Raw genomic sequence first — 14,216 nt, 5'->3', positions numbered from 1 at the left:
TTGGGAGGCTGCCAGAGATTGAACAGCGTGGACAGCCGCCATTAGGTGACCAAGGCCAACGTATACATGCTGGAGCCTTTATAAATGACATAAATGAGAAAGGTAAGAGGTAGGGGAAGAAGTGAGAGGTAGAGAGGGAAAGGTAAGAGGTAGAGAGGGAAAGGTAAAAGGTAGAGAGGGGAAAGGTAAGAGGTAGAGAGGGGAAAGGTAAAAGGTAGAGAGGGGAAAGGTAAGAGGTAGAGATGGAAGAGGTAGAATTAAAGGTTAACTAAATAGATACGAAGTAGATGGATATGAACTACTGTAAAATCTAGAAAGGATCCTCACATACAAGGGGTTTAATTGGTCTTACGGTCTTTCTTACGAACTTAACAAGCAGTTTCCACCTCGTATGGGACAATTTCTCTCTCTCTCTCTCTCTCTTTTACATCTTGCTACTGCCAGATGATTTTATGCACCATTTTTCTAGTGATCTTATTTAATTATTTTTTTTTTGGGGGGTGGCTGGTCATTTCTGTTATTTACGTAATAGTTTTTCATTCTTCTTTACATTTGAATTTTGGTTTCCACTCCCTCCCCCTCTCTCTCTCTCCCTCTCTTCTTTTCTCTCTCTCTCCTCTCTCCTTGTATCTCCTGGGCCCCCCCCCCTGCCTCCCTCCCTCCTCTCCTTATTCATTTATATATTTTAACCTTATTGGTCTCTTCCTATATATATCTTTGACTATTTCTTATTTCCAAAATCACCTTCTCACTCCCTCTCTCTCTCTCAAATTCTCATCCATCCCCTGTTAATTAATTTTTTCATTATATATCCCTTCCTCTTTTTATTTACATTTTATCTCCACTCCTCCTCCAATTATTTACATTTTCTCTTCATTCTTAAAGTCCCTTCTTCCTCCATTTGTTTACATTTTCTCTCCACTCTTCCTCCCTTTTTCTCTCAGTTCTTCCTCCATCTGTTTACATTTTCTCTCCACTCTTCCTTTATCTCTCCGTTTTTCCTCCTTTTTCTCTCCATTCTTCACTGTTTACATTTTCTCTCCATTCTTCTTCCCTTTTTCTCTTCAGTGTTCACCTGTGTACATTTTCTCTCCATTCTTCATCTGTTTATATTTTCTCTCTCCATTCTTCTTCCTCTTGGTTCTTCCTCTTTTTCTCTCCAATCTTCCTCCATCTTCTCTCCACTCCTCCCTCCTCTCCCTCACCCCTCCGTTCCCCACACTAGACAGGAGGCAGATGTTGGATGACGAATTTCTTTATGTCTGCCATTTCCTGCAAGAAAGAAAAAAATAATAATAATAATAAAAAAATAGATTAGTAATTCCATTCCATTTATAAGAATTTGAATGTCCATCTATCTATCTATCTATTGCCAATGCCTTAATCCCATCAGGGGTGGCCACAAACAAATCGCCTCCATGTCACTCTGTCCCCTGCCATTTCACTGCCCTACTCCCAGCTCATTTGTCCTTTATTTCTTTAACCTTAACTTGCTTCTCTTCTGTTCACCTTTCATCTCTCTCTCACCTTCTTTCACTTCTTTCTTTTTTCATTTCCTTTCTTAACTTTAATCTACTACTCTTCTTCACCTTTCATTCTCTCTCTCATCCTTCCTTCCACCCATATCTCATACCTCCCACCCTCGTGCTACCATGTCTTCCTCCTCTCTCTCTCTCCCTCATTCCCTCCCTCTCTCTCTAAAATACTTCCTTCACACATTTTCTCTCTCTCTCTCTCATTCCCTCCCTCCCTCTCTCTTTCTTTCTCTCTCTAAAACACTTCCTTCACATATTTTCTCTGTCTCATTCCCTCTCTCCCAAAACATTTCCTTCATACCTTTACCCTTACTCTTCTCTCTAAAACACATCTTTCACGCATTCTCTCTCTCTCTCCCTATCTCTCTCTCTCACCTCCTCACATGTTTCCAGCAAACTTCATTCATTTTCTCTCACTTTTACTCTTCTCTCTAAAATATCTTTCACACATTCTGTCTCTCTCTCAAACATTTCCTTCACACATTTTCTCTCTCTCATTCCCTCCCTCTCTCTCTAAGACACTTCCTTCACACACATTCTCTCACCCGTACTCTTCCCTCTAAAACACATCTTTCTTGCATTCTCCCTCCCTCTCTCAATGTCTCTCTCTCCCCATTGCTCACCTCCTCACATGACGAGTGCATCATGCCCCTGTAGGTCTTGAACTCAATGTTGCCGGCAAATTTCTTGATGATCTGGCTGGTGATCTGACCAAACTTGTACGGCACGATGGGGTCACAATCTCCGTGACACTGCAGAATTGGCGACCCTGTGTTGCTAATCGCCGCCTGGGGGGAGGAGAGGGAGCGGGTTATCGTCATCTTCCTCACATTCCTAACTTTCATTCATTCATTGCCAGACGCCATGTATCCCAAACGGGGTGGCCAAGGGCTTCGAGTTAATTGTTTTACAGGGAGGGGCACTAATCCTCCACCAACCCCACCTGACACGTAGGGAGAACGTTATGCCAACAGCATCTGGTGTTCCCAGGCGGTCACCCATCCAAGTACTAACCAGACCCAACGTTGCTTAACTTGCTTGTCAGAAAAAGGATTTGGTTGGTCATCATCGTCATCACTATCTGATCTAACTCAGCCTAACTATGTGATCTAACAGGCCTAACTCAACCTGAACATGAGGATTCTTTAACAGGAAGCAGCAAGGGAAACAGAACGAGCAATGTAAATACACTCACTTGGGGAAACTCGTCTCTAAGGGGCAACCAGCAGCTGAGTCCCACAACGCCAGCCAGTGTTTTGGTGTGAGTGAAGGTGGAGTATAGTGCCAAGGCGCCGCCCTGACTGAACCCCCCCAGCAGGATGCGGTCGTAACTGATGCCGGCCTTCACCTCCTCGTCAATCAGCCGGTGGATCCCGTCGCGTGCCTTTCGGATCCCCTCGGCATCCTCCGGCCCATCCACATCCAAGGACTTCAGATCAAACCTAGAGAGAGGGGCAGGAGTGGGGCGTATGTAGCAGGGTGGCACATAACACAAAATATTCTATCTATCTGTCTATCTATCTATCAATAGCCAGATGCCCCAATCCCATAAGGGGTGGCCACAAACAAACTGCCTCCATGTCGCCCTGTCTCCCGCCATTTTGCTGCCCTCCCCCCAGCTCACACCTCCCACTCTCATATACCTCTCCACTCCTCCTGACTCCTCACCTGCACAAACACCCACACTTCTGCAATTCACACTACCTACACACACGAGTCAACCCAATAAATGTCACTGATTGTTATTATGTTCCAGGCCTCTCACCCTCCACTATGCACTCACTGTCTACAACCTCCAGTCTTTTAAATGCAGTGTGTCCAGGCATCTCAAAATGAATAGATCTTGAATTTGGCTACCTGGTATTTCTTTATTTTTTCCAGTGTGTCCAGGCATCTCAAAATGAATGGATCTTGAATTTGGCTACCTGGTATTTTTTTATTTTTTCTTGGAGGGAACAATCTAGTGAGCTTCTGGCCTTGGGTTCCTTTTATCTACTTATCTACAGCCAGACATCCTAATTCATCCATCCATCATCCAATCCTACGTTGCCCCATGACGAGCGTAGGAGCCCGGGGATAGGCAAGTTGGTCCTGACATTCAAGACGAGAGTGAACATCCTTATTGCATTAGAAAAAATAATGAAATATATAAATAAAACTCACCAGGAAGGCATGCGAAAACCAGCGTTGAGCGTTACTGGCATCACCTGACTGTGGGATGAAGGAAAAGGTTATTGAGATGGCTTTAAAATGGAAAGTATGCATCAACTCACACCAATATAGCAAAGAATATCATCATCAACACCGTAAACCCCATCTGGTAAACTTATAACACTCTTTAGTCTTCACAATCACAATAAACTTCAACTACTACCACACTGCTACTACTTCTACTACTATTACTGCTACTACCATTACTACTACTACTACTACCACTACTACATAAGTCCTCATACTCACGCAGTTGGACAAATGAACTTGATGTGTGGTGAGCCAATTGCAGCCATAGCACTTGCCCATCCATGCCTGCAAAACGTAATCATCATCATCATCATCATCATCACCCTAGGTCCACTGTACTATTATCATCATCACCCTAGCTCTACTGTAATACCATCATCATCACCCTAGCTCTACTGTAATATCATCATCATCATCATCATCCTCACTCCACTGTAATACCATCATCCTCACCCTTCTCACCTCAATATGGGTAGAGGTACATTCCCAAACAAATGTCCGTAGCCTCCTCATTCTGCTCTCGTCACAATATTATGATCGCACACTGACAATACCGGTACACAGTCTCTCTCTCATTCTTCCTTCACTTCTTTCTTCCTCTTTCCATTTCCTTTCTGAATTATCAGTTTTTAATCTACTCCTCCTCCATTCACCTTCCATTCTGTCTCTCTCTCTCTTTCTCTGTCTGTCTGTCTGTCTCTCTTCTCTGCCTGTTTCTGTCTCTGTCTCTCTCTCTCTTTCTCCATGGCACCCCAAAGTTCAATCCAAGTGTGGGTCTTGTCAAAATCGGATCGCTAATATTGTGACAGTACCAGGCCAAGATGTGTATGACGTTTGTTCTTCCCTGTTTGTAAATCCACCCATCCACCATCTCCCTTTCCCAAATCATCCACCTTATCATCCACACCCTCATCCACCTTATCATCCACACCCTTATCCACCTTATCATCCACACCCTCATCCAACTTATCATCCACACCCTTATCCACCTTATCATCCACACCCTTATCCAACCTATCATCCACACCCTTATCCAACTTATCATCCACACCCTCATCCAACCTATCATCCACACCCTTATCCAACCCATCATCCACACCCTTATCAAACTTATCATCCACACCCTTATCCAACCTATCATCCACACCCTTATCCAACCTATCATCCAACCTATCATCCACACCCTTATCCAACCTATCATCCACACCCTTATCCAACCTATCATCCACACCCTTATCCACCTTATCATCCACACCCTTATCCACCTTATCATCCACACCCTTATCCAACTTATCATCCACACCCTTATCCAACCTATCATCCACACCCTTATCCAACTTACAATCCACATCCTTATCCAACTTATCATCCACACCTTCACTGTCCCATCACTACTAGGTTTATGTCAAATGTGAACCCAGTGGACTGAAGGCTGAAGCTGCCCTCCCCCTGCAATCCACCATTCTCCTTTCTGGGGATAGGGAGGGACTGAGGGATGTTTGTATAACCCGGTATCATCATCATCATCACCCACAGCCACCACCATCCTCATCATTATCATCCACTGCCATCACCATCCTTATCATCACACACTGCCATCACCATCCTTATCATCACCCACTGCCATCACCATCCTTATCATCAGACACTGCCATCACCATCATCAACATCACTGACAGCCACCACCATCATCATCACCCACGCCATCACCATCATCATCATCACCCACTGCCATCACCATCATCATCACCCACAGCCACCACCATCACCATCATTATCATCCACTGCCATCACCGTCCTTATCATCACACACTGCCATCACCTTCATCATCATCCACAGCCACCACCATCATCACCATCCTCATCATCACCCACTGCCATCACTATCACCATCATCATCCACTGCCATCACCATCATCATCACCCACAGCCACCACCATCCTCATCATTGTCATCCACTGCCATCACCATCCTTATCATCACACACTGCCATCACCATCATCATCACCCACAGCCACCACCATCCTCATCATTGTCATCCACTATCATCACCATCACCATCACCCACAGCCACCACCATCATCACCATCCTCATCATCACCCACTGCCATCACTATTACCATCCTCATCATCACCCACTGCCATCACCATCACCAACACCATCATCACCCACAGCCACCACCATCATAACCATCACCACAATCTCCATCCATCACCACAATCTCCACCCATCACCACAACTTCCACCCATCACAAAAAACTCCACTCATCACCAAAACCATCCATTATTATCATCATCACCACCACCACCACCCATCACCACAACTTCCACTCATCACCACAACCATCCATTATTATCATCACCACCACCACCATCACCATCATCACCACAACTTCCACCCATCACAAAAAACTCCACTCATCACCACAACCATCCATTATCATCATCATCACCACCCACCACCACCATCATCATCATCACCCACCGCCACCACCATCACCACACTCTCCGCCCATCGCCCTACCCCTACTTTTCACTAAATAAGAGATAAGCCGAGTGGGTGCGATCCAGAAATAGGGATAGGCAGGGATTAAAGCAGAACAGGCAACACACACGCAAGAGGGGAAGAAATACAACCATCCACTCTGTTTTTCTCTCCTGTACATTAGTCTTGTGAATCTAACTTAACCTAATGTAATTTAATGTAATGGAACCTGGCCCAACCTAACCTCATGTAATGTAACCAAACCTAGTGTAATTTAATGCGATACAACCAAACGCAACTTAATATAATATAATGTACTGTAATGTAACCTAATGCACTGTAATCTAACCTAATAATGTACTGTAATCTAACCTAATGTAATATACTGTAATGTAACCTAATGAAATGTAATGTACTGTAATGTAGCCTAATGTAATGTACTGTAATGTAACCTAATGTAACGTACTGTAATGTAACCTAATGTACTGTAATGTAATGTGCTGTAACCTAATGTAATGTAACTTAATGTAATGTACTGTAATGTAACCTAATGTAATGTACTGTAATGTAACCTAATGAAATGTAATGTACCATAATGTAACCTAACCTAACCTAATGTAATGAAATGTAATGCAATCTAACCTAATGAAATATAATGTAATCTAACCTAATGAAATGTAATGTAACCTACCTTTTTTCTTTTTCTTTTTTTAACTTCATGATGTGTCTTTTAAGGATAATAAGAGTAAAAATATTCTTGTTGGTTACAGAAGCTCCCTAACACCTCTTCCTAAGTGATTTATTTTGCTTATTACAACTTGCCGTCCTCTTCTGTCCAACATAAATCTTTCTAACACTGCCATACTCTGCATAAATAATGTCCATAATGATATCAACCACCCATACCAAAAAATAAACTGCTAAGGAAGAAGTGTTAGGGAGTTTCAACATTGTTTATCTATCTATCTATCTACTGCCAGACACCTTAATCCTGGGTGGCTGCAGACAAAACGCCTCCATGTCGCCCTATCCCCCCCAAACTCACTCCTCCCTCCCTCATATACCTCTCAATTCCATCCCTTCACCTCATCCTCGGTCTCCCCCTCCCTCCACTTCACCTACATACACCCTCTTAGTCAGTCTTTCATTCTCCATTCTCTCCACATGTCCATTATACTCTGCATAAATAACATGTAAGGCAATATTAACCAGCCATATCCAAAATTAAATAGCTATGGAAAAGGCGTTAGGGAGCTTCCAAATTCTCACCCATATACAAAAAAAAAATTACTGATAATCTTAGTGTGATAATTCTCTCTCTAATGTTGCCATAAGGTTATCAGTAATATTATCTCTCTTGCCTAATGGTTGTTAATTGGATATGTGTTGATATACCACTGAGAGTGAGAGAGAGAGAGAGAGAGAGAGAGAGAGAGAGAATAAGAACCTAGTGCTAAAATCCGAGAGAGAGAGAGAGAGAGAGAGTATCCTGCATAAAAAAAATATGAAGACATTTTCCTTGTAAGTCTGAGATAATAAATAACTAAATATATGAAAAAATATCCAAATCTAAAAATTCTCAGCTCCCCCCTCAAAAAAAATAATAATAATAATAATAAAATACAAAAATTAAAAACTTACCCAGTGTCTCCCAGTCCATGAAGAAAGATGATCTGGAAAATGAAAATCCATTAACACATACAATCACTACTACACAAAGAGAGAGAGAGAGAGAGAAAAAAAAAGAGTATACAATATTTCCACTAATGACCAACACTAATTAGGGCTTTGCATTCCACTTGGCGATAGAGAGAGAGAGAGAGTACAATGTATATTTCCACTAATGACCTACACTAATTAGGGCTTTGCATTCCACTTGGCGATTTTCAAGACTCACGACCTTTACTCCCTTTATTTCTCTCTATTCTTATCTTTACTCCCTTTATTTCTCTCAATTCTTGCCTCTACTCCCTTTATTTGTCTATTCTTACCTCTACTTTATTTCTCTGCCTATTCTTACCTTTGCTCCCTTGATTTCTCTCTATTCTCACATCTACTCCCTTTATGTCTCTCTATTCCTACCTCTGCTCCCTTTATTGACAACGATATATACCAGACGGCTATATATAATCTGAGCATAAATAATTACTGAACATATTACAGGCACAAAGACAAATAACCTGGAATAACACTGAGCACAGATATATAAAGTAGCACAGAGAATAGATACGGTATATTCCCTAACACTGAGCATAGAGATATATTCCCTAACACTGAGCAGAGAGATACATTCCCTAACACTGAGCAGAGAGATATATTCCCTAACACTGAGCAGAGAGATATATTCCCTAACACTGAGCAGAGAGATATATTCCCTAACACTGAGCAGAGAGATATATTCCCTAACATTGAGCAGAGAGATATATTCCCTAACATTGAGCAGAGAGATACATTCCCTAACACTGAGCAGAGAGATATATTCCCTAACACTGAGCAGAGAGATATATTCCCTAACACTGAGCAGAGAGATATATTCCCTAACACTGAGCAGAGAGATATATTCCCTAACACTGAGCAGAGAGATATATTCCCTAACACTGAGCAGAGAGATATATTCCCCAACACTGAGCAGAGAGATATATTCCCTAACACTGAGCAGAGAGATATATTCCCTAACACTGAGCAGAGAGATATATTCCCTAACACTGAGCAGAGAGATATATTCCCTAACACTGAGCAGAGAGATATATTCCCTAACACTGAGCAGAGAGATATATTCCCTAACACTGAGCAGAGAGATATATTCCCCAACACTGAGCAGAGAGATATATTCCCTAACACTGTGCAGAGAGATATATTCCCTAACACTGAGCAGAGATATATATTCCCTAACACTGAGCAGAGAGATATATTCCCCAACACTGAGCATAGAGATATATTCCCTAACACTGAGCATAGAGACATATTCCCTAACACTGAGCATAGAGACACATTCTCTAACACTAAGCATAGAGACACATTCCCTAACACTGTGCATAGAGATATTAACTAGAGCAATACTTAGCATAAACACTGCATATACTTACAAAAAGCTAAGTATGGAGATAAGTTAGCTTGTGCATCACTGAGCGTACATACAAAAGCACAGATGCATTAGCTGTGAGCATACTGAGCATACCAGTACATAAGCATACCTGAACGTAAAGATTTTCATTCATACATTGCCAGACGCCATGTATCCCAAACGGGGTGGCCAAGGGCTTAGAGTTAATTGTTTTACAGGGAGGCACACTAATCCTCCACCAACCCCACTTGATACATTACCAAAAGCACCCATGAGCATAAACATATAAAAGACCATAAGCATTAACAAATAAAACCTAGCATAAAGATACATTAGCTGGTGTTACACTGAGCATAAGAATACAGAACTAGGCATATTAATAACCATACTGAACATGTATAAACATTAACGAGCACAAGTACGGTACATTGCTGGTAAGGTAAATGCAATATATCATGAACATAAACAGAGATGAGCATGCAAACCAGAGGCAGTACTTAAAAAAAAAAAAAAAAAATGATTAACCACATAGCTACATTAACTGAATCAAAAATGTGCATAGAGAAGCAGAAATGATCATGAAGATAAAATAACTGAAGCACGAACGAGCATAAAGATACATTAATACATAAAAAACCATCAACAGCAATCGGCACTAAATTTGCTTATAAAAACAGGCAGGATAAAGTGGAGAGAATGGAGAATGAAAGACTGACTAAGAGGGTGTATGTAGGTGAGGTGGAGGGAGGGAGAGGGAGGGGTAGACCGAGGATGAGGTGGAGGGATGGAGTTGAGAGGTATATGAGGGGGGGGTGAGTTGGGGGGAGGGTAGTCGAATGGTGGGTGACAGAGTGACTTGGAGGCGTTTTGTCTGCGGCCACCCTTTGCGGGATTAGGGCGTCGGGCTATAGATAGATAGATAGATAGATAGATAAAGTGGGCCGGTTGGCTTTTCCTGCCCTGAGTCTCGTTTAAAAATAAATAAGAACCTAACGTAAATACAGAAAACTCTCAATTATCCTGTGTCATTCAACCAGGCCCTGTGCCGGTTAAAAGCAAACTGCCGGATACTGCACAGTACCCCCCATTGGCTCAATATTCAGCGCTGAGCCAGATACCTGTACTGTACTGTACTGCATTACTATCCGTCTCGAACCTCTATCCTAACAACTTTCCCATGAGTAAGAGATGAAAATTAAGCATAAAATCTCTATCTATCTATCTATAGCCCGACGCCCTAATCCCGCAAAGGGTGGCCGCAGACAAAACGCCTCCAAGTCGCTCTGTCACCCACCATTTGACTACCCTCCCCCCAACTCACCCCCCCCTCCCTCATATACCACTCAACTCCATCCCTCCACCTCATCCTCGGTCTACCTCTCCCTCTCCCTCCCTCCACCTCACCTACATACACCCTCTTAGTCAGTCTAAGCATAAAATACAATAAAATAATGATACAGTACGGTAACACGATGGCTGGCTACCGATTACAAGCCAGATGATGCACCTCAATCCCAGATGTTGCATAGAACCACCAGTTACATCTTGTTTCGGTGCCAGATATTGCATAATTTCACTGGATATTGCTTTAATAGAGCAAAGCCCACAACACCAGATATTGCACTGGGCCGGATATTGCGACAACAGATAACTGATATTTTACGGCATAACCAATACTGAACATTTCGTTTCTTGAGTGTAATGGCAGACACTTATTAAATGCTATGTAGATGTACTGATATTCACTTGATTTTTCCTTTTCAGCCTGTGTGACTAAGTGGCAGTTGGCTAGGTTAAGTCAGACTGGGTTAAGCTAGAATAAGTACAGTTAGATTACGTTAGGATAGATTATGTAAGGTTAGACTGGGTTAGGATAGATTATGTAAGGTATGAGTGGGTTAGGATAGATCATGCAAGGTTCAACTGGGTTAGGATGGATTAGGTAAGGTTAGAGTGGGTTAGGATAGATTATGTAAGGTTAGACTGGGTTAGGATAGATTATGTAAGGTTAGACTGGGTTAGGATGGATTATGTAAGGTTAGAGTGGGTTAGGATGGATTATGTAAGGTTAGACTGGGTTAGGATGGATTATGTAAGGTTAGAGTGGGTTAGGATGGATTATGTAAGGTTAGACTGGGTTAGGATGGATTATGTAAGGTTAGACTGGGTTAGGTTAGGTTCCTTCTAGTTAAGCTAGGATTTATTGTTTTATTTAGTCTAGGTTAGGTCAGATTGCTTAGGTAATGATAGGTTAGTTTAGGTTATTTTTGGCTGGGTTAGGATATACCTGTTTTATTAAATTAGTCTTGGTTAGGTTACAATATTTTTTGTTAGGCTATGATATATTTTTGTTAGATTAAGTTAGTTTTGGTTAGGTAAGGCTAGGCTATGAATATGTACAGTTTGGCAGGCAGCATTCGTCATAAATTTCAGTTGATGTAAGTTTTTCAGAAGTCTGCCATTAAGCTGAGATGCAAAACAAGACTGAATTGGAATGGACATTGATATAAACAATAGGAAAAGAAGAGCAGCAATAAACAATAATTTACCATAACAAAAATGAACAGAAAAACAGAGATGAGATTGGGGAAATTCAAACATGCTTCTGACATCGTTTACCATACAAGAAATTAACAGAAACATAAAGAAAACAAAAAATATATAAAACATGCAGGGAAAACAAGTGAATACGCAATGTATTTCTCCTGGTTAAACATAATCAGGTTTGCCAATAATTTAAAATAACAAGTAACAGCGATATGGATTAAGAAAAGTTATAATCATCAACACTAGTCACAAACACAAATTACCACAGCCTAAACACATTGGCAAGTAATCTCATCGGGAAAGGAAGCTCCCTAACACCACTTCCTTACAGATTTATTTTTTGCATATGGCTGGATATCCTTTTGTACATTATCTTGACAGAGTTTGGTGATATTGGAGAGATATATATAACACAGAACTGGGCAGTAAGGTGTAATAAACAAAATAAATCACTTGGGGAAAGGTGTTAGGGAGCTTCATTAACCAAAAATATGGGCCAATAACTAATTCACCTCACACAATGCACATCTACGCCTGCATTCTCATCAGTTAAAATGTCCCCTATCACCTCTCTGTAGATGATTTATTTTGCTTATGACACCATGCCATCCTCATCTATGTTACTGAAATCAATCTAATATCACCAAACTCTGCATAAATAATGTATAAAACTACATTAGCCAACCATATCCAAAAATAATCAGTAAGGAGAGGTGTTAGGGAGCTTATTTAATTGACAGGACTAGAAATTCAAACATGCTTGTGACATCCATTTCCACCACAATAAACAGCTATATTAAATGAAACCAAATGTCTATAAGTATAGTATAAGTGTGATAAAATGTTCAAGGTAAACACAATTATTAAAAGGTAATTGATGTTCTCTACTGGATGTTTACAGAAAGAAATGTTGCTTTGGGCAGAAGAAATGGTCTTATTATTGAAGCTTTTTTTTTTTTTTCTTCCCAGTACGAGTTGTCAAATGTAAAAATTGAAATAAGTCCCTCTACAAGTTGTCAAAAGGATATATACAATTAACAAAAATAAAAGATCCTTGTGTCTAATAGTATACCTAAGTGCAATACAAAAAATCCTCCCCAAATCATACGAAAGTTAGGTTGCAGGAACAGGCTATACAAAAATTGGGCCAAAAAAAGCCGCTTCGAAGGACTACTGGGAAAAAATATGCAAGTTAAAAGGTAGCTAGAGTAAAATTAAAATCAGAATAGTGAATGGCATGCACAAATGAATATGGGTAGCTTAAATGAGCTGAACTAATTATAGGGAACAGAGTAAAGGGGATGATCTCAAGTTAAGTCACCGTGGCTGTGTGTTTGGAGGTGGCGTTCACTACTACTGGTGCGGCCATTTTGGAGGAACTCTTGCCCATACAACACCCAGGCCGCCTCCCTCACTGTCCTGCCCTGCCCCGCCGCCCCTCACACCTCACATGTACGGAAAAATTAGGAAAAAAACTGGAAAATGAGGAGAGATTTCCGCGACCGTGTGGACAGCCTTCAAGCGCATTCGGCCTCTGCGCCGTACACTGCGCACTTGATTGTATTTCTTCCTGTGGTTCTATTTTTGTAAGCTGTCAATTCCTTTAGCATTTTAATCTACGATAATTGGGAGAGAAAAAACAAACCTCTGTAAACAAGAGAGTTACGTTGCCACTAAAAATCCAGATGAAATCGCTTTGGTTAAAATGCGCCGGTCGTCTGCTGCCGTGCCCATTTTCCCTTATATTACCACTTAATATTATTTCTGTGGGAGAAAACGTGCCCTTCTTGTTTAGTAACATTTTATGGACAAAGATAAATTTATTGTCCAAATGGAATTAAACACGTGGAAGATTATGTTAATGTTAAAGGTCACAAAGTTGGTGTAAAGCGACAAACATCTCTAAAACATGAAGGAGGAGAGAGCGAGGATGGGATAGAGGGATGGGGTGGAGAGGTATTGTATATGAGTGGAGAGAATTGAGAATGAGAGATTAACTAGGAGTAAGTGATTGAGATGGAGGAGAAAGGGGGAGAGGGGAAGAGCGAGGAAAGGGTGGAGAGGGAATGGTGCGAGGAAAAGAGGGCATATCCTACCGTGATTGAATGACAGGCGATTTGTTTGTGGTCACCCCTTCCGGGATTATGGTATCTGGTTGTAGATACATAACAGCCAAACAGATATACGTAAGAATACATTAGTAGTTCAACTTCACAGAGTTTCCCCTACTACAGAAAATGCAAAAATATAAGGGAAACTAAATCATTTCCAGAGACCGTCACTTCCACGGGTATATTCAATCACAAAAGCGGGAAAAAACACTATGAAACGCTTAGCCACGGT

At 41.3% G+C, this 14,216-nt stretch overlaps 1 protein-coding gene across 1 annotated transcript; it reads right to left on the bottom strand.

Moving 5' to 3' along the window:
* Positions 1 to 895: 895 nt before the first annotated feature.
* On the bottom strand, positions 896 to 13,427 carry Apt1 (Acyl-protein thioesterase 1). Its single transcript, XM_080265580.1, has 7 exons — positions 13,195 to 13,427; positions 7,904 to 7,935; positions 3,996 to 4,061; positions 3,699 to 3,746; positions 2,731 to 2,977; positions 2,159 to 2,323; positions 896 to 1,272 (listed from the first exon to the last, which is right to left on the bottom strand). Exons 1-7 carry the CDS (start codon positions 13,261 to 13,263, stop codon positions 1,222 to 1,224), a joined length of 678 nt encoding a protein of 225 aa, XP_080121706.1. The 5' UTR covers positions 13,264 to 13,427; the 3' UTR covers positions 896 to 1,221.
* Between the last annotated feature and the right edge of the window lie 789 nt (positions 13,428 to 14,216).

The sequence above is a fragment of the Coenobita brevimanus genome, chromosome 15 (assembly GCF_032717465.1).
Source record: "Coenobita brevimanus isolate Jiangsu-jjx chromosome 15, ASM3271746v2, whole genome shotgun sequence".
NCBI classification, from domain to species: domain Eukaryota; kingdom Metazoa; phylum Arthropoda; class Malacostraca; order Decapoda; family Coenobitidae; genus Coenobita; species Coenobita brevimanus.
This window is presented reverse-complemented; position numbering and strand designations above follow the sequence as displayed.

Bases quoted from the DNA above. Each gene is read 5' to 3' on its own strand.
- Apt1 (XM_080265580.1), bottom strand. From the start codon at position 13,263: ATGGGCAAGAGTTCCTCCAAAATGGCCGCACCAGTAGTAGTGAACGCC. The intron at 7,936-13,194 runs GTGACTTAACTT...TTCATTTTCCAG, and splicing joins CCTCCAAACACACAGCCACG to ATCATCTTTCTTCATGGACT. The intron at 1,273-2,158 runs GTGAGCAATGGG...TCTTTCTTGCAG, and splicing joins TGCACTCGTCATGTGAGGAG to GAAATGGCAGACATAAAGAA.